This window comes from Thamnophis sirtalis, unplaced genomic scaffold (genome assembly GCF_051295495.1).
Source record: "Thamnophis sirtalis isolate CommonGarterSnake01/CBP01778 unplaced genomic scaffold, rThaSir2_p1.2 scaffold_4, whole genome shotgun sequence".
Taxonomy (NCBI): domain Eukaryota; kingdom Metazoa; phylum Chordata; class Lepidosauria; order Squamata; family Natricidae; genus Thamnophis; species Thamnophis sirtalis.
Genome location: NW_028261384.1, coordinates 21,062,349 through 21,084,083, shown reverse-complemented (window position 1 = coordinate 21,084,083; position 21,735 = coordinate 21,062,349). Strand labels below are relative to the sequence as shown.

Genomic DNA, 21,735 nt, shown 5'->3' with positions numbered 1-21,735 from the left:
TTCGGTAATGTTAGGATAGATACATATAGTAATACTTACAATGTCTCAGTCAAAGTTGGTAATCAACCGGATTGGACCAGTTCAACCGAACCAGTAGTGGAATTCGTGGGTGTGCCAGAATTCGCGGGTGGCTCTATTTCGTACTATTTAGGGACTTTTTTAATCAAAACGCATGCATGGAAGGCCGAGTGCATGTGTGCACATACATTAGCAAACCAGTAGGAAAGGTAATGTTACTGGTGGCTGAGTTTGGCCTTATTTTGTGATATAGATTGCTCCCAAATATTTTCAAATTGAATTCAATGAACACTGATAAAACTGTAACTTTCATACAGGCAAAATTCTGAAGAATTTGTAAGAAAATGGAAATGAATGTAAAACTTGGAGAAACCTATAATTAGTTTAAGAGCAATCCACCTAAGAAGACTCAGTCCTGTATGCTTTCCCATGCCAAAGCTATCTTCTATGGACCTGTTTCCTATCTAGACAAAATAGGATGTTACTCCTTAAAAATTAATAATTATGTTCATAATGTCCATTAATATTATTGCTGTTCTTGTTTCTATTATAATACTGATAGCAGAAAGTATTGCAAGTTATCCAAAGCATTATAAAAAATAAAATGGTTCTCTCTCAGCCTAAGTCTTCTTACATGGTTGCTGTGGGGAAATAGGAGGAGTAGGAGTATTATGTGTACAGATAGTCCTCGACTTACAACAATTCATTTAGTGACCATTCAAAATTACAACGGCACTGGAAAAAGGGACTTATGACCATTTTTCACACTTACAACCATTGCAGCACCCTTACAGTCACATGATCAAAATTCAGGTGCTTGGCAACTGACTCTTATTTATGACCGTTGCAATGTTCTGGGCTCGCATGATCAGCCTTGCTTCTGACAAGCAAAGCCAATGGGGAAGCCAGATTCGCTTAACAACCATGTTATTAACAAATGCAATTATTTACTTAAAACTATAGCCAAAAAAGTTGTAAAATGGGGCAAACAAATGTTTCACTTAGCAATATACATTTTGGGCTCAATTGTGGTCGTAATTCGAGGACTGCCTGTATTTGCCACTTTGAATTATTCATAAAATAATAAAAGTGGTAATTAAAGAAGTAAATAAATAAATGTTTTAAATGAAGTACCGTATTTTTTGGAGTATAAGACTCTCCGAAGTATAAGATGTACCTAGCTTTTTTTGGGGGGGGGGACAAGAGGAAAAAATCTGCCTCTGCCTCCCATCAATTTTCCTCTTTGCAGCAAACAGTAAACAGTAAAGATGATATACACTGTTTGTAGTGTTACATTTCAGACTAAACTTGTACAGCTGCTATTAAAATTGATGTGGCTTTCCAGAAGTATACATTATTTTCTGATATTTAAAAGAAGATACAATAGCACTGGGCCTCTTCAGATCAAACATTTATTTTAAAAGCTTCTTCATTTTGTTAAGTTGTCTAGAACAATAATAAAGCAGTCTTTAAAAAATAAGTCTAATAATTTGAACATTCTATAGGCATTTATAGTTATTGACTTACCTCCTTACAGCAAACAGCCTGAATAGCACAAGGGAAAAAAAATCTGCCTCTGCTTCCCAGCAATTTGCTTCCTGCAGCAAACAGCAAGTTTCACTTTCAATTTCAGCCTGGGCCTCCTGATCATCAGCTGTTTCAGGCTGTAGGGATTGCCATAGCCTATTACCACCTCTGCAAGCCCCATTTTTCCCGTTTGCTGCAAGGAGGTAAATTGCTGAGAGGCCAAAGGATGGGGGTCGATGGGTAAGTGGGGTACATTCAATGTATAAACACAACCAGGTTTTCACCCTCTTTTAGGGGGGGGGAGGTGCGTCTTATACTCCAAAAAATACGGTATATAAATAAATACCTACCGTGCATGTGTTGAAACACTCAAAAATTTCAATGGGATATACTTTTTCCACACTGTATCAGAGATGGTATTCAGCAGGTATTGACCAACTCTGAAGAACCGGTAGTGGAAATTTTGAGTAGTTCAGAGAACTGGTAAATACCACTTCTGGCTGGCCCCTTCCCCATCTATTATCTGCCCCCCAAGTTCCACTGATCAGGAAGAAATGAGAATTTTGCAGTATCCTTCCCCTGAAGTGGGGTGGGAATGGAGATTTTACAGTATTCTTTGCCTGCCACACCCACTAAGCCGTGCCCACCCAGCCATGTCATACCCACCAAGCTACGCCCACAGAACCAGTAGTGCAATTTTTTGAATCCCACCACTGAAGTGTATGTAAGGCTTTTAGAATATCCTAAAAAGTGTATGCGTAATCTTGTTTGTGGATGAGAATCATTCTGTTTTCCAAAAAGAATCATCTTCAGAACCTAGTAGGACCCACGGAGAAGGAATGTTCTTTGTTTCTTGGCTTCGGACCTTCTCTTGCTCCCTTCCCTTGCTTTCCTCACTTCCCCAAATTTCTATGGAAAAAACTGCTGAAAATGATATCGCTTCTTAATTCTTACCATGACTGACATAGTAGAAACTAAACTAATCTTAAAAAATAAAAACAAGTCTTGTGTATTCTTGGCAACAATGGAAGAAGAGGTTAGCATTTGGATTTTTTTCTCTCCAAGTTTACTATCCAGCTTTTTTGTTTCTTGGTGGCGTCCTATCCAAATAGCAAGCAGATCTGATGATTACCATTTCAAAGGTCAGCCAGGGGAAGCTGTCTGCTAAGTTTCTTAGATAATAAACCCAAACAAGCCAGAAAAATAGCACCCATCTCTTCCCCAAATCACACCAACCACACCCCTTTTGCATCATCACAACCTCTGTAAACAGATAAAGTACTCACAGCAAAATCTCTTCTGCCAGACATCCTTAAGGAAACGTTTGTGCCAAAGCCGAGTCTTGACATGGAAAGCTGGTTCTGGGCCTAAGTCCAATCTCAAATTAGACGCTGCCTGTGATGCCCGTAGGTACCATTTTAAAGCTTCCTGAGCAAGTTAACAATATTAAACCCTCTCCTGAAAGGGATGACGGCATCCTTCTGACTGGGGTGTAGCTCTGGTGCCTGCATTTATTGTCTAGATAGTGTTGGGGAAGTACAAGGCTTTGTGTTCAGTCAGTGGTTAGCCCTTCTGGAGACAAGCTGCTTGAAAGACAATTGTTGGCTATGCGCTTTAACTTCTAACTCCGCAAGTTGCAAACAACACAGTCCAAAAATGCCTCTCTGGATCATTTCAAGCTCTCGGGGAAACATGAATGCGCTTATTAGAATTGTTTGTGAATGAGCCAATCGAGATGGCCTGGCCGCGAGGGTACAGGCAGTGTTTTCCTCCTTTCTCTCCTCCACCCTCCTCACACCAAAGGGAGGAGGGGAGAGTGAGGCAGAAGATATAAGCTCAAACAAAGCGAAGCTGTGTCTCTGAATCGCTCACATGCCCCGGATAAGTAAAGCTTGACCCTGAAAGTGAGAGGGTGAGAGAGAAAGAGAGAGAGAGAAAGAAGTGGAATTATGATCCTAACAATGGAAACGGGTAAGATTTTTACCGGGTGAGGGAAATACAAGCAAATGTGCTCATTTCAGTTGATCTCTAAAGGAAATCCGTGCCTACACCCTAATTAGTGTGTGATTGGCTTAAAGAGTATCTGTGGAGTATGTCATATGAAATCCTTGTGGGGGACCTTCATCCCTGCAATATGCCATTTTTAATGGAGCTAGAAGTGAGATGGGAGGTATTGGCAGGCAGGCAGGAACAAATCTCTCTGATCAAGCCGTGGCTCTGATTTATTTCACAGAGAGTCATCTGTGCTAAGCATTGAGAAATTCCAAAGAAGCAGTGTGTGTAGCATAAGGGAAATTTTAACAGCACGCTGTGAAGCCTGCTGGATGTTGCAAACCCCATGATAATACAGGTTATTAGGTGGCTATGAAAACTTTTTTTTTTAATTTAATGCTGCATACTTTTTTTTATTATTATTAAAGGAAGAGACAGTTGTAATAGCAACTTGCGTTACTAGAAACATTTCAAATGTCTTCTCCAAAACTGTGCAGAGGGTGTGTTATGAGTAAATGTTGTTCTGGTTAAATGGTCATGAAGAATTCACATTTGCTGGATGGCTGTGAACAAAGGCATAATTTTGTTCTTGCTGTAGGAGAGAGTCTTCTAAAAATGGTACTTATACTTAATGAAACGCCTTGGTTCTAATATGCATGTTTCATTTTTCTTACATTTGCTTACATGACTATTGTTGCAAGTTTTACGGATTTACTTAAAAGTAAGTGCATAATGTTCAGTAGGATAACTGTAGGTAAGGTTGCAATTCTGAGCCCAGTTGCTTGGAAGCACGGCTCTCTTGAGCTTTGTTTCAAGTAACACTTAGTTTTAAATAACACATTTAAAAATTATTCGGCTAACATTATATTTTATTGTTTTCAAGAAACCTGGAAGTTATGGTCAGAAAGGGAATAGGACTGACTTTCAAAGATTAAACCAGTATGGTGTAGTGGTTAAGATGTTAGATTGGCACCTTCAGCCATGGACGTTCACTTTGCGCCTGTCACTCTTGGCCCATCCTACCTGACAACATTATTGTGTGGGAAAATGGGACGCTTAATGAGTTCCTGTACAAATGATAACATGATTAAGTTTAGCAAATTAATAATTATAAATAATGAAGTTTTAGTTCCTAACAGAAGCTATTAATTGCTGGTGATCTGGGTTCCAATTTGTGCCAGGTTATGTCTACCTCTACAAATTGTATTAATAAATAAAAGAAGACAGTATAGTATGATTCTTGTCATTTCTGTGAAGCTTGAATAAATTAAATTCCCTGACTTGAACTGAATCATAGAATTACTGTATGTTTGTTGAAACATCAGCATTCCTTAAACTATTAACTGTGAAGGATTACAATTCTCCCTCAAGATCTATTGTATTTTAATTTGGCCTGGGTATCTCTGACTTAATCACGGGAGTTTTCTTTCCTATTCTGCTCTCTGGTTATTTTTCCCCCCTTACCAATAATGATTTTAATGACAAAGCTGTTTCTTAAACTGTGGGGTGCTCTTCGCAACACAGAATCTTTTGCCCCCCTGCATTCTAAAGGAAGGGGGGAGCATTAGCCATTTTCTATTAATCTGATGGGAGAAGTGACTTAGTAGACATCACTCTGATCCCAAAGTATTAAACTGCTTACTAAAATGATGCAGACCAGATATGCATCTTTTTGTTTCCAAGAAGCATTTTCCTCTTGTTAATCTCTTCCCTGCAATTGACCCTCCCCATTTTTGTTTTTTTAGGATATTTCCCCCGCCCACCTCACTTTTTTGTTTGGAGAGTGAGGAAGTGCACCCACATTTGAAATAAAGACTAAGATTGAAAATTTTGACAGAGGAATAGGATTTGGACTTGCTGCAGACTAGGACTGTTATAACAGCTGACCTGATCCTTCTGCATTTCAAGAGCTATTTATGGTAGATTAGCTGGTATCAAAGCTCCAGTGTTCAGCCCATAAAAGGTTGGTCCTGTGTGAAGCTACCACTCTGCATTTGGCTAAAGTTCGGGAGCCTATAGTTGTCTGTGAAGGAATTCCAATGATGGATAGAAATGCTAAACCAGAGAATTGTTCTATTGAGAGTTTCAGATGCTGGACAACATTTGAAAGGAAGGTTTTTGCATTAATGTTTTGGCCCAGACTTTTAGTTCTTGGAGTATAACTTTTGCACATGAACTCTTATTCGGTGCGTACATACTATTGGAAAGTACCTTTCTAAATTCATCTGGCACTGAATCATCTTGGCCAGTCACAGATATACTTTCAGAGCACTATATGCTAGTAACTTCTTACGTGATGTGTCACTTAGACTTAAATATTTGCTTTTGAGATAATTTTTTGTTGATGCTGCAGCATCTTCTGAAGTTTAACTTAGTTCACTGGATTTAAATGTTTTAGAATAGTGGGGTTTTTTTTTCCTTTTGTGAAAGTTGTTTTTTTCTATAATTAAAAAAAATAAGCTAGGGTTATAAAAAACAAGACCAACAAGACTTTTGAAGTAAGTAATTTCTACTTTCTTGAAATGTTTGGTAGTAAAAGTGTTCACAGCCAGTTGTTTGAGAATGTTTGAGCTTTGTCAGCTTGTTATGCGAATGAAGATTTTTTTTTTTGTCCCAAGTTTGTGCATGTCAGTCATTCAAAATGTTTTGAATCTGTTTTCTTCTTTTTTTGTGAGTATTGGATAAATTTCGTTATGGATGGAATGTTTTCCTCAATGCCTTTTTGTGTGAAGTGTGTTATAATTAATGATAAATGTGTTGGCCTTTAAATACCAATGAGATACACCAGGTTAAATATAGCATGGGAGGTTAATATTTATAGTGGAAGATTTGCATGGCCTTTATTAACATACATATATATATTATATTATATTAACATACATATATATAACATACATATATATAACATACATATATATCTGTTACTAAGCAAAATAATTGTTAAGAAATATATATACATACATACATATACATATATACATACATACATCACACACACACACACACACACACACACACACACACATATATATATATATATATACACACATACATACATACATACATATTGAATAAGAACTATCCCCTCTAAACTGTTAGCAGTACACTTTTTATTGTCATTAAATTTAAATGTTATGCTGAACTCCTTTTTCTTCTGATTTCTGAGTTGACATAATCTGGTTTAGCACAATATGCTGAATTATATTATGTTTAACCATGGTTTGGTGAATGAACCATAGTTGGTTGGGTTCATTGAGTCACAGCTCCTTAATAGTGAATTACTGCATAATTGGCTGGTTTCATAACACATTAAGTCCAAAACCATGATTCAAAGGCTATAGTAACTATGCACACGCAACATGTTAAGCCCAAATTAAATAGTTTAGAGCAATTGGTAGTGACAATCAGCCATTTGTTCTCCCTCATTTGGCATTTCTGGGAAAGGAAATGAATAAAGTTTCAAAACAAAACAAAACAAGAACAGCATTTATTATGGAACATAGCCTTTAATATTTTGGCCTGTTTTATAACCGAGTCATTCATTTCTTAGTACAAGACTGGCAGCATACACATGTGTTCATATAAATACCGCATGATATCCTAACTTAATTTTGTGAATAAAAGTAAACTGTGCTCCAAGATGCCCTAAGTTCAATTTTTATTCAAACATCAAAACAGACTAGATCTCCTAGATAGGAAGATAGGATATTATAGCACATCTGCCTCCCTCTGTTTATGTCTCTATGTTATAACTTTTTTTTAAAAAAAAAGACTTGTTCTGTCTTGTAGATCTGTTGTAGAGATGTGGAACAATGAGACATTTGACATACTAAATATATTAGCATGACCAGTAAACCTATTAGCTAAGTGGAAAATGAAATCAGTCCTTTGTAAAACACACTTGCCAGAAAAGTAGTTATGGTGATAAACTACAAAACAGAATTCCTAAAAAGCCAATATTTTGAAGATGAGAACGTTGAGACACTATTATATTCACATAAACTTGTTTTCTTCCAATAATCTCATGCATACCTCTATGCAGGATTGTGTGTGAAGATGGGCCTTTCTAGACAGTCCTTAATACTCCAATAAGTTGATTGTCTTTTGCATGGATGCAAAATGAGAATTGCTTCAGTGCAGTGTAAACGGATGCTAAAGCGCAGGGATGCCAAACTCAAGACCCGCGGGCTGAATCTGGACTGCAGGATGCTTAAATTTGGTCTATTGGACCATCTTGGAAACATTGATGCCTTTGCCAGCAAAAACAGAGCGCTCCCCCTCCTGAGCTCCGTTTTCACTGGCAGAGTGGTGGAGACCATCGAGGCCGAAAACGCAGTCCAGGAGCCTGTTTTACTAACAGAGCGCTGGTACGAATGATGTCATGCCCCCCTGGCCATGCTCCCCTTGAGGTCAAACACAATCCTGATGCATCCCTCAATGAAATCAAGTTTGACACTCCTGATATAGGGCCAGTACAACCAACATGGTTAATTTATTATTTATTTTATTTAATTCGGTTTCTATAGTTGCCTCAACCAAGTGACTCCGGGTGGCTTAAAATTCTAAAATGATAAATCCATTAGAAATTTTGAAAGAATAAAAACAAATATACATAGCTGCAATGAGGATTAATCAAATAATAGTAAAACTAAGTAACAGAGCCCTTAATACCTTCTGAGACCCAGGTACATAGCTTGCTCAGTCCCCTCCATCTGGCCTTGTTCATACTGTGGCTAATCAGGTATGGACATTGCCCTAAGGGGCTTCCATGCTGCTGTTTATATACAAGGCAAAAGACATCTAGATTTTACTTTTAAAACACTCTGATTGTGAACTGATTATAGCTAAAAGTTTTTTTCATCTCTTCTTTAACCAAGTGTTCTCGTCTGTTTCAATTGGAAACATATTGTACTAATGATTTTTTATAGAAACTCTCTGAATACAGCCATCTCTCTTTTTCTTCTGATCTAGCTCCCCCAATATTTATTTATGCTAACATTTTAATACAGATAGTTTTTGCCTTAGGACCAAAATTGAGCCCAAAATTTCTGTTACTAAGCAAAATAATTGTTAAGTGAGCTTTGCTCCATTTTATGACCTTTCTTGCCACACAGATGAATCATGCAGTTGTTAAGTTAAATTAGGTTAAATTAAGTTAAAATACGGTACTTCCTGTTTCCCTGAAAATAAGACCTCCCCGGATAATAAGCCCAATCAGACTTTTGAGCGCATGTGCTAAAATAAGCCCTCCCCTGAAAATAAGCTCTCCCTGAAAATTTTGCAACATAGCGGAGCAGCCATGAGGTGACCACACTCACCACCTCATGCACCTCAAAAATAAGATGTCCCTGAAAATAAGGCCAAGTGCTTATATTGGCGGCCAAAAGAAAATAAGACCCTGTCTTATTTTTGGAAAAACACGGTTGTCAGAAGGTCGCAAAAGGGGACCATGTAACTCTGGGAAACTGCAACAGTCATAAGTATATGCCAGTTCTCAAGTGGCCAAATTTTGTTCTCATAACCTGGCCATGCTGCAAGAGTCTTAAGCGTGAACAATGGTCCTAAGTCACTTTTTCCAATTCCATTCTAACTTAGGACAATCACTAAATGAATGGTTATAAGCTGAGGACTACCTGTATAGCCCTTTTTTGTCTTGTTTTAAAAGCTGCAGTATGATTCCCATCTTGATTTATTCTATTTAGATCATTATATTCCTCTCTTGAAATGAGCAAAGGGAAAAAATGCTCACTAACAGCTAACAGTCGTAACATTAAAAACATGTAATTAATATATAAAGCTTCAATGGATGAACTAAGAAATTAAGCTGAACCAAAAGGTCAGAGTTAAAAAAGCTTATTAAGCAAAAAAGCAGAAAAAAGGAACTCAGAATTTTTTTTCTCAGAGGAAAGAGCTTAAATCAAAGTGCTTTTAAGAAAGCATGGAAAGTTTCTTATGGAAGAAATTTATATCTTAAGCCCAGACATTCTTAAAGCCATCAACAAACTTATGTGTTGTCATTCTAAATGGAGAAAGCTAAGACAGTTTCTACAATAGATATACTGCTTTCTTCCTAAGTCGCCCTTTCCTAACGTAGCACCTTCCTGATTGTTGAAGTAAAGCTCCCATCATCCCCAAACAGGACACCCTTCTGTCTCATAAAATTGGGATTTATAGCCAAATGCTTACTTAGAGTTTCCTAAATACAAACCATTCTTATGTCAAATGCAGATGTTTTGAATGGTGGTGGATTCCAGATATCTAGTCTTCCCATAGCCAAGTCTTTCAAATTTTACACCTGAGTGGAGCAAAGACTGAATGACTGATTTTAACTAATAATGATAGCAGAACTCTACAGGTAGCCTCAGTTGTACCCTCAGAATGTGGCATAGTCAGTAAGAATATGTTCTTCCTGACCCTCAAGTGAGCAGAAATATCTCAAGCCATGCTCTGTCACTGTCTAATAACCCTGTGCCTTGTATCCTCTATCAGTTTCACACTGATAAAGGAATCCCTGCTACTTTAAAAATACACACACACACACACACACACACACACACACACTCTTAAGATTTCAAATTGGAACTCTTTTGTTTGGTCACTATGGTGGTACATACCAGAACCTGTGTGCTATAAGCAGTTAAGATGTTGCCTTCACACTGGGAAGACCCAGGTTTGGATCTCCAGGTCTGTCTTGTCCTAAATCAATACCTTAATTGGTGATGCTATGCAAGTTCACAACCAGCAAAACCTGTCTACAGAATTGTTGTTGTGAGGAAGTGTAGAACATAGGGAAAATGACCTTGATGAAGCAAAACAACAAGCAACATCCAGATCATGTTTGTAAATGGATCAGCTAGACACCTCCCTAATTCACTGAACTATAAAGATAAAGAACAGCAAAACCAGAGTTTCTGTTCTGTTTTTATAGCCAATTGCAATAAAAGTTTTAGCACTTTTTGTGGAGTTGATTTCTTGATCTGGGCTACTAGTGGAGCCAACAATAAGAAGGGGGAGCTGCTAGAAGACAGTCAAGATACAAATCTAACATGTAAATATAAATAAATACATCCTTCTCACCTTGCCACTTTCCCCCAGAAGGCAGGATCATGGAGGCAAGTGTCAAATGTCCATTCCAATTATTGTGTCCGGTGCCCAGTAAAAGAGAGGATTTTGGATTGCAGCTGTTTCTTCAGTGACAATTGCTACTTGCAAACATAAGTTCCATGCTGCCCTGAGCCTTAATAGGGTGATCAGTCAACAACTTCATGTCACTCTTTGTAATTAAAGAATGGACAAGACTGTTATTGAACACTGTTCTTCTGGGGAAATGACAGGTTCAGACAATCATTGAAACTAATGATAAATAATTAGCTTTCCCAAAGCAAAATAATTTGAAAGCAAACTGAAAACAAATTAATTTGTTTCATAAAGTGGGAAGATATATTTAAAGCAAATTAAATAAACATGAGTAACATTCCCTTTCTGAATAGCACCGATGTGGTTTCATGCATTAAAGCATATTTATAGAAAAGGCGTATTCTTGGGATGAGAAAATTCAACAAGATTTGAAGGGCTCTTTTTGATATACAAGCTGGTTGAAGGGACATATCGTCAGAATATTTTATTGTTAACTGTGTCCTGCACCTGTAATCCAGATGTTACGCACCAGGAAAAAAAGCACTAGGACATTCTGTTCCATATCACAGAACAGTAAGCACGAATAGCACAGAAATAAAGCATATGCTGTTTTCTTTGCAGAAGAAGCTGATTATTCAGTACTCCAGAGCACTGTTTCTCAACCTCAGCAGCTGGGGAATTCTGGGAGTTGAAGTCCACAATTGCTAAGGTTATAAAGTTGTTAAAGTTGAAATATGATCTAGGGAGCTGTCAGGCACAAAAGACCAGCTCCACATGCAAAGGTTCAATTATGCTGATTTATTGCTAAAAGCCTAGGCACAAGAATCTTCTCAACTAATACAGGTAGTCCTTGATTTACAACCTCAATTGAGCCCGAAATTTCTGTTGCCAAGTGAGACAGTTGTTAAGTGAATCAATGAAGTTGTTAATTAGTAACAGTGAATCTGGCTATCCCATTGACTTTGCTTGTCAGATGTGTACAAAAGCTGATCACATGATTCTGGGGCACTGAAACCATCATAAATATGAGTCAATTGCCAAGCATTTGAATCTTGATCATGTAACCATGGGAATGCCAGAATGGTTTTTAAGTGTGAAAAACAGTCATAAGTCACTTTTTTCAGTGACGTTGTAACTTTGAATGATCACTAAATGAACTGTTGTAAGTCAAGGACTAGCTGTTGTCAGCACTTGCTCAAATAAGCACTTTGCTTGTTGGCTACGTAGGGATTCTAAGCTGAGCCAATTCATCCTTCTATAGGAGCTTTTCAGATAGGCAACTAAATAAGGAATATTACTATGTTCTGCAATACTTCAAAAACCTTTACCTGATTGGGAAGGCAATCTAAGTGAGCCTTGGCTGCCAGAAGCTAGTATTGCTGGGAGCTAAACTGACTTACTGGTTCTCCCACCAGAATTTGGCCAACAAATATTTGCTCACCTGTTTTTCACATGTGATGAATTACAGTGGGAATGTCTACTTTGGTTTGATACTGGAGAATAGATAATGTTTCATGATCAATAATTTAATAAGCACATTATATAGGTTATTTGGCTGTGTTGGCTGAAGAATTTTAAGAACTGAAGATGGAGCCATTTTGAAAGTTTGGCAGGTCTTTCTAAACATATTTCTAAATCAACCTCATGGTTTAAATCTGCATCCAAGAGATGTTTATCATTAAATATTTGAGCCATAGTTTATAAAATAGATGTTTCCAGTTGTTCAATAATTACACAACATGGATCAAAACTTTAAAAGAGGTCAACACATTTAAATTCTTGCATAGCATGATCATTCTGATCTACTGATTTTATAATTTATTTAGTTTTGCTGAGAGGGATTATCCTCCCAAAACTGTAACTAAAGAGCATAAGCATTTATTCACTTTTTTCTAATGTGCTGTTAATGCTTGCTTATTTTGTTAATGTTATACGTACAAAATGACTAGTTGCTATTTTTTTAATTATCATGGAGATAAAGCTTTGATAATGTGTCACTGTAGTGGGATCTCTGACCTTGCATCCTCCAGAAATGTTGTTGGCAATGAAGAAACCTAACTCTAAGTTTCTGCATTTCATTTCTTTCACTGAATCTACCCTCTTGTCAGACTGAAGGGTATAATTTCTTCCTTTGACCTGAACTAGTAGGTAAGTTTAAAAAATTAAAATAATTGCCTACATTTGAAAGTTGTAAGAAGAAACTAAACTGTGCTTGTATCTGCAACATGTACAGAGAAAATTCATTCTAGTTAAAATATAAAAGTATAACTACAGATTAACTGTATCATTAATATTCTGATCATAATTTATTAACAATAAAAACATTAACTGTTGCAGAAGTTTGGAATATTAGCATTGCTTATATCTCTGTTACAATATTCATATTCACTGTATGCATAGTAAACTAAAATTCAGGAGTTATCTATCATTCTTATATCTGCAGAAAACAGTACTGGCATGAAATTTGCTGCCCTTCTCACTGAATCCAATCTTGCTCAGATTGTGTATGTTCTGACTTGCTGCCAAGTATCCTAATTTTGCCTGATGATATGCAGTAAGCAAAGATTTCTTTGGTTGTGCCAGCTCGTGGGAAAATCGTCTGCCATGTTTTGCACTACTCTAACAAAAATAAGACCCAACTGTTTTCTAGACCCTTTTCTGTGCCCTCCCGCCTACACCACACACCCTCATAAACTAAGCTCAACAAAACAACCCAGATCAGAGTCAGAAGGAAGCTGGGTCACAACAATACTCTTATTTAAGATTTCTTTCCTCCTCTCTTCCTTGTTGTTGTTTTTTTAAATAGGCAAAAATGCCACTTTCCAGATTCCTCTGTGTTCAGTTTGGGAGAGAATTGAAGGGCAAGAACTATCATGGCACAGTTTTGTATTTCAGCCTTGTGTAAGTGTAGATAAAAATAAAGGTAAACGTTTCCCCTGTCCAGTCATGTCTGATTCTAAGGGTGGTGTGGTGCTCATCTTCATTTCTTAGCCAAGGGAGTCAGTATTGTCTGAAGACACTTTTGTGGTCATGTGTCCAGCATAACTATTTGCCAAGGCACATGGAACGCTTTTACCTTCCCACCAAAAGTGATACCTACTTATCTACTCGCATTTGCATGCTTTCAAATTGCTAGGCGGACAGGAGTCGAGGCAGCTAACAGGAGCTCACTCTATCCCATGGGACTCAGGTCCCGAACCCCAGGCTATCAGCTTTCCAAACTGTCAAGCTAAAGGCCTTTAACCACTGAGCCAGAGCTATATGACCAGTGTAGTACTGCCTTGTCCAGCTTCTTAGAGAAACAAAACACTGGTTTGATTGTAGGTGAGGTTGGCTAGGGACAAGAGAAGAGAGGCTGTGATGTCATCAATCTGAAATAGTCAATGAGTTTGCTCCTCCCCTACCTGCTATCCACTCCCACCTGAATTCCTCTCTTGGGTAATGGGTTGAAAAGTATAATTTGTATTTGTTATTCAGTGGTGTTGGCATAAAGAGGAAAATATTACCTTAATACATGTACATTTAAAGGACAATTTAAGCCTGTCTCACACATGGATTGAAAATCAAAGAAAGACAACATGAGGACATAACCCAGAAGAAAAATATAGTGATAAAACGTTTAATGAAAGTTGGAAAACTCCTCAGTGAAAATACATTTAGGATAGGAATATGACATAGTTCATAAAATAGTGGCACCTGGCAGACAGCTGAGTCATAGCTTAAGTCATAAGTTGAATTTGAAATCTACATGGCAGGAATTTTTTCCATTGCTATAGCTGAAGCAAACCACAGACTTGAATTATTTTGCTACAAACTTCATCTTCAAAAGTTGGCAGTTTTCTTATCTTTGTGATAGTTTTAAATTCTAATTAAATCTGAGCTTTACTAAAGAGCCCAGATTGGGCTGATTAAGAGACACATGTGGTATAATGCACACTATTCTACATCTATAGATCACATTCATAGTTAAAAAAAACAATGTACATTGTTGTCTATTGTAAACGTTTTTATTTTATGATATGATGGGGAAATTTATTGGGATGTTAAGAGCTTACAGATTTTAACAATGATATCATGGGTACTATTAAAGAAAATAAATCAGATTAGATAAAAGAGCAGCTGATGAATGCATGAGGGTTTTTGAAAGTAGGAATGATCTGGTTGCTTCCTGAAGTATTCAACTATGGTGTTTATAAACGTATCTGTGATCTACTGAACTTCACAGAATAATGTGTCAGAGACTTAAATAGCTTCTGCAAATGGGCCAGTTCCTGGCATACGTTTTAGCATATGGCAGAGCCTTATGACATATGAAACAATTGCAGGGATTGGGCATATCTAATTTAATGAAATGAATTGGTTGATCATAGTTTAAATCTTCCATGCGGATTGGCAAGAAAAGAGACTGGGGAGAACAACTCTCAAAATGCTGTTGTAGATAGACTGAAACTTGAAAACCTGGAAGAAAGTGGAAAAGAGGAAGAAAAGGGGGCAGAAGTGGGAGAGACATTAGACATATTAAGCATCCTGACATCCAGAAGGGGATTAAGCAGGATATTTTTAAGACTCGTATTTCAGTTCAGTTGCTAATTTTAAATTTGTGCAAGTGACCTGGAGGGAAGGGCTAGTTATCATCTAATTGCAGATTATAAAACCAAATTACATTTGCAATTATCAAGAGAAATGCATAAAAATGAGAGTTTGTTTTTTTTAACCTACTTTGCCAGTGATCTGCAGCTGGAATTATTTTACCAGTAAACTTATATTAAGTATTCTCTTTATAGGGTACTATAAAATGAAAAATTATAAATAAACATAAGCATTTTTCATCCCAGTAGGATAAATGTGAATTTTAACATTGCTGAGAGCCTTGTGATTCTTTTAGACATTTTGTTAACATGGTAAACAACATGAGAAGATGAGCATAACTGAGCCCTTCACATGTAAAAATATCTAAGGATACTTTGCCTCTTAGTTCTTTTGAAAGTGAAGGTTGTGACAACTACCTGGGTCATATGTGACTTGACTCTGTGTGCAGTGGTAGCGACCACATGAGGTCATATAGCTTGTAGGTTATAACCTGCAGCCTCTCTTGAAAAGGTTTAGGTGACCAGTCTTTCAAGTCAGCATTGGTCTTGCTCCCTGAAGGATATTGTTATGAGTGCATGCTGATCATAATAGATGGGGATTGTAATGATTTGTACTTTGTACCATATCTACCATTTAAATTGGGCATAATTTCAAAGTTCAGCTGAAGTTTGAAAATTCAAAGACAGCTGGGGGGAAAACAGTTGGATGGTTCTTGTTTGGGTTAAACCTATGAATTGTCTCTCACTTTAAAAAGTTATGGGGAACTGTTCCTAATCTGATGCCTTCTAAAACACAATATCTCCCACATATCTGCCAGAATGGTTAATAGCATCAGGAGCACATAGACTTGCCAAAGAATTATGTGTCAAGTATATTGTCAGATAGTATCAACCTGGCCAATTCAATTCAAAAGGATTTACACAATCCTAGTTCTTTTGATTAAACAATATTAGGATTCCAAAGGCATGCTTTCCATTGGAATAAGGTTCCTCCACTCCAGGACCTCCACATTTGGAGGGTCTTGAAAACCTGACCACCCAACTTTTGACAAGGATGGGGATAGCCAAGGAATGGATATGTGTTTTGTTGCTGCCATCTTTGTTTTATGTTTCTTCTTGTAGTACTACTATATTATTATTATTTAATCATGTTATAGTTTTCATATTTTTTTGAGAGCTGCTCAGAGTTCATATTGAGAGTATAGTGGTGTAAAAATTAAATTAAGTAAGTAAATAAATAAATAATAAAGTGATGAAATATAAGGAAAATAATCTAAAAACAAAGAAAAAATATTTCCTATTTGGTGGCGCAGTGGTTAAATGCAGCACTGCAGGCTACTGCTAGATCAGCAGTTCAGCGGTTCAAATCTCACCGGCTCAGGGTTGACTCAGCCTTCCATCCTTCCGAGGTGGGTAAAATGAGGACCCAGATTGTTGGGGGCAATATGCTGACTTTCTGTAAACCGCTTAGAGAGGGCTGAAAGCCCTATGAAGCAGTATATAAGTCTACTGCTATTGCTATTTAATTTTGATCACTGATTGATAAATTTTTAGAATTTCATAATTATCCATTCAACAAGTTCAATATAAGTCTTTACTCTTTATCCATCAAATTTCTTTGATTTCTATCCTATTATTTAGTAAGTTCTCTTTTCCTGTTCAAGTCAAAACCTTGTTTTTTCAATAATTTTTAGGTACAATTAAATTATTTCTAAGCACTTCCAATAAATAAAAGACTAAGAACATTTTATTTGTGGTATGCAAGCTTAATCAGAAAATTTTTCTTTCCATCAACTGCTTGGGATTTGAAAGAGGAGAGATTTGTTATGGCTGGTAGGATTACATAGGAATTGGAAAATCTTTTCTGTCCTGTGTTTAAATGATTCTGCTAGCAAGTGTGATTATGATCGGTCAAATATGTACCTGCAAATTTGTTGAAAGTTTGGAGCATATAATTTTGCTTCTGGTTTAAATATCATGTTAAAAATAAGAATATTGTCTTGTGTTAGCAATTCATACTGTTTAATTTCAGATTACATCTTTTACATCTGGCATAAATTACCTTTTGAAGCAGAGTGAGACAATCACTGGCTGTGGATGTGGAAAGAATTTATGAAAATGACAATCTTTGTAATTTAAGAAGCATTATAAACAGAGATGAAATGCTTCTGTAATCCTGGCAGGAAAGAAACAAGAAAATAATAAAAGTGACATTGTGGTTTGGAGAAAAAAACCCAAGCAAACTTAAAAACAATTCACAATGTTTGAAATCCAGATGTTTTATTCATTTGAAGCATTCCAAGTTTTAATTTTAGGCATCCTGTAGAATAGGGTTGGAAGAAACAATTCTTTGATCCAATTTCTAAAGAATATTTTCATCATACTTTGGAACTCTCTGAATCTGCCTATGAACCAATTCACATAATTAGGGAGTGAGATCTGCAATTTTTGTCAAATTTGGAATATGACTTGGAAATCAAAACACACACACACACACACTCTGACGCGCGTGCACAAACACACATACACACATGTACTCCAGATACACATATCATATATTAAGTAAATGAGTTGCAAAAATATATAAATAAAAGTAGATAATGTATTATATTGAGAAAAAAATCTTGGAAAATGAAAAAGAAACTTCTCAAGACCAAATGCATCTTTTTATATGGTCTCCTATTGCTTTCTCCTGGATTTTTTTCTCTCCTTTTAACTATCCTTACGTTTCAAAGTTGTTTCCCATCCAAAGATTAGGCACACTTCACAATGCTTGGAGATCAATTCAGTTAAATTAGATATTTTAATGTTAACCACATCAGAAATGTCTAATTATCCTTTAACTAATTTTAATTATCATTTGAAGCCAAGATGAAGTCTAATTTTGAATACTTCATAGAGGCAATTGTTTTTATTAAGAGTTACATCTAGAGGAGATAAGTTGAAGTCAGTGAATCAGTCAAAAATCAAATCCATTGGGTCCACTTTATGTCTAACAAAGTCTAACAAAGCATAAGTGTTTGCTCAATTTTTGTTCTATTCATTTTATGAATAGATGGTATTTTAGAAAATTACATTTATTTTTAAAATGATTGGCAGCATATGAGTGTACTGTTGGTGCCAGTTGAAAGGGTCATTTCTTTGATTGCCTGTATAGCACTAAAAACTATATGTATATAAAAAAGCTGATTGCTTTTTTTCAGATAGAAAGCACAATTGACACCCAGCAAATCTAGTTCCTTAATGAGAAAGGGAAATAATTATGAGCTTATTGATTATGAAGTCATTTGTTCTCTGTATTCTTCTCGAGTTGTTGTAAACTACTAAACTTTGGTATACTGAAGTTTTAAAGTATGTTTTCTTCAACTATAGTGGGGAAAATAAATTTTAGACCTATATTTGGAATCCTAGAAATGACCCTGTTGAGAAATCATCTTTAGAATAACATGTTCAGTGTTTGTATGCTAGAGGTAGATTATTATGATAAAAAAGTTGTCCAAAATGAAATCCAGTCTGCAGAATGCACTGTAGGAATTGGACCATCTGTAGAATTCTGGAAGAAGTCACAAGTGAAAGTAAAATATTGAAGTTGCAGGATTTGAAGGTTCATTTAAAGCACAGGGTCTTAATAAGATTATGAAAAAAAAAAACCTACAATGAAGGCTGCTTATACCATGTAATGGTTTCATTTATTTGCGAAAAATAAAAAACACTCAATTGAACTTAGTATTCAAAGAGACTAAAAGTTACATAATAGAAAATATGAACAAAATTACCTTTTAGGTATACCTAATATGTAGCTTTGCAGAATATTGTTTTTATTGGTAACAATATCTGGATGAACATAGAATCATGTTCATATATATAGGATTATCGAAATATACTCTACCTCTATGAACTGATAGTCAATATTTCCAATTGGTGATCTTCAGGATCAATTTATTTGAATATGCATATGACTGGTTTTCAGTGATGATCATGAATTTTGAAAATCTTTCCCAACATAAATGTTTGTGTTCCAGCAGTTTAGGCTTCTAAATAGTTTGTAGGGCATTTCAGTTAAAAGCAATGCATTGTTTTGATTGAAATAATGTTGAAGCACTGTAATGTAAATAATTATTTAATTGATTTCAGTAGTATAATGCTGATACATTAGATTTTTCTACTGTTGGATTTTTAATATTGTTTTTAAGAGTATCCTTTAAATCAACAATATAAATTATTATTAGAAACTATATTTTGGCATCTGTGGAAGCCACTTATTGGACATCTATGCCCTGAACATTTATAAATAAGTAAGGTTTATTATCTTCTATGATACATTTTTCAATTATATATGAGAACCTCTCTGAAGTTTGAGCCACATAGTGCTTGCACCTTATTAGTAAGATTAATATTGTCTGCATACATATTTTTCTGAATATTACAAGAGAAAAAGAAAAAGGAAATGTAGCCCAATAAGAGAACAAACATGGGTTTGAGGCACAACAGCATTTTCTTTAAAAATAACCAAGTCAAGATCTTGTCCCAGGGGCTATAGATGGGGACGAAATACTCAGCTCAACCTCTGACATGGTCAAATAAATGTTTGGACCTCCAGATCAAAAATGTTGCATTATTATACTGGAACAGGATCCTACTTCTCTCATTATGTTTAATGTACAATTCAGGATGGGTGGGTGAGATATCTTCTTGAATTCCCAGCTCTTATTGAAGGAGCAGGTGGCACCTTGGCTAAGAAAGCCTTCATACAGATTAATCTAGTGCGTTGATTGTACTCATACGTGAATCAGAAGGCCTTTAAGGCAGATACTGATCTTATGATCCTCTTGTGTGTGGATACTGCAATGCAGTCTATATAGGGGTGCCCTTGAAGACCCCTGGAAACCTGAAGCTTGTCCAGAATTCAGTGACACAGGTTGTTATGGCTAGATGCACACATAACAACTCTGCTTTATAAACTGCATTTGTTGTCAGTAGGCTTCCTGGTAAATTGCTTATTAATGCTTTAAAGTTAGTCCTTGAGTTACAACCATTCGTTTAATGATGTTTAAAGTTACATTGGAACTATAAAACTGATTTATGACTGGGTTCTCATACTTACAACCATCACAGTCTCCCCCTAATCACATAATCAAAATGTATTTATAATAGTTGCAGTGTCCTGGTGTCATTGGATCACCATTTGCAACTTCCCCAGCTGGCTTCTGACAAATAATAGGGGAAGCCAGATTTGCTTAATGATCATGTAATTCAGAGTTCTCCAACCTTTCTGGGTTGGCGGCCCAGAGTGTGGGGGAAGGGGATGGTTTTGTGGGAGGGGCAGGCGGGCACCTGTTAACCCACACAAGAGGGGTTGGTTGCGAGTACATGTAACACTCGTGCGAGTGAGGCCCAGGTGCAAACAGCTACAACCTGATATTGGGCTATGACCTACAGGTTGGAGACCCCTAGTGTAATTCACTTAACAACTGCTGTGATTCACTTAAAAGCCATGGCAAAAAAGGTCATAAAGTCAGCCTTGATTCACTTAATAACCACTTTGCTTAGCAACAGAAATTCTGGTTATAAGTTGAGGACTATCTTCATAGCCTAGTTGTCTGATCATCTACCTTCTCTAGTTTGTGCCCATCCCATGTGACTGGGCAGAGTTGGCATGTTCTGAGTCCCATTAATTAAACAGTATCGCCTAATGGAGTAAAGAAGTATGTCTTCTTTGTAATAGCACCTGCCCTTTAGAACAACATGCTGCCCAAGATTTGTACAGTCCCCACCCTGGCTTTGTTTAGACAAGCTTTTGAAAACTTGCTCTTCCCCGAGGCTTTGAGATTGAATGGGTGGTGGATTCCTTATAGGATAAAAGGACAATTGGAGGTTGTGTTATGCCGTTTTATACTGCATTGCTTTAAACTCTCCTGTATTGTGTCCTGCCCAGATCCGTGGTAGACTTGGGTGGCCTCTTAATTTAATAAACAACAATGTTTTCTCATAAGAGTCTTCCAGTAAATGCCTACTGAATGAAGGAACAATTTGAACTGAGATTTTGAGGGCCTGATGTTAACTGGTATAGTTTAGCATTCTTCAAATTAGTATCTTTCAAATGTTTTAGTTTAATACCCAGAATTTCTTCTTAGTATTCAGTGATGATATTTGCTTTGTAGTCCATTATATATGAAAATTACTAAATTGGCTATGTGATCTAATTTAGGATTTAGAATTACTTTATTTATATGCCGCCCTTTTCCCTGGGGGGACTCAGGGCGGCTCACAATCCAAGGGGGAGGGGGTTTAATGGGTTGGATTTCTTTTTGATAAGGCAACTTAATTTCAGGAAGCTTATGAAACTTAAGCAGTTGATTTATTTTATTAATAGGCTTAAAAGTGGAAGATCTGATTGAATATGGATGTAATAGAAAAAATAATTTTTCAGTTAATATTTTCTGATTTGTAAACACTATGTATCTTTCTAAAA

General features: G+C 36.4%; 1 protein-coding gene across 5 annotated transcripts in view; it reads left to right on the top strand.

Annotated features, from left to right (window-relative positions):
• Positions 1 to 21,735, top strand: part of SVIL (supervillin) — a 172,524-nt gene that overhangs the window by 48,225 nt on the left and 102,564 nt on the right. The window contains exon 1 of one of the 5 annotated variants that reach the window (XM_087712560.1): positions 3,371 to 3,516. The exons of 2 other annotated variants lie outside the window; for them this stretch is intronic. In XM_087712560.1, the coding sequence (XP_087568686.1) occupies positions 3,495 to 3,516 (22 nt within the window). In that variant the 5' untranslated portion in view covers positions 3,371 to 3,494. Of the gene's footprint in view, positions 1 to 3,370; positions 3,517 to 21,735 lie in introns of those variants that run through there. 2 more of the 5 variants (XM_087712570.1, XM_087712567.1) reach the window with 2 other exon arrangements.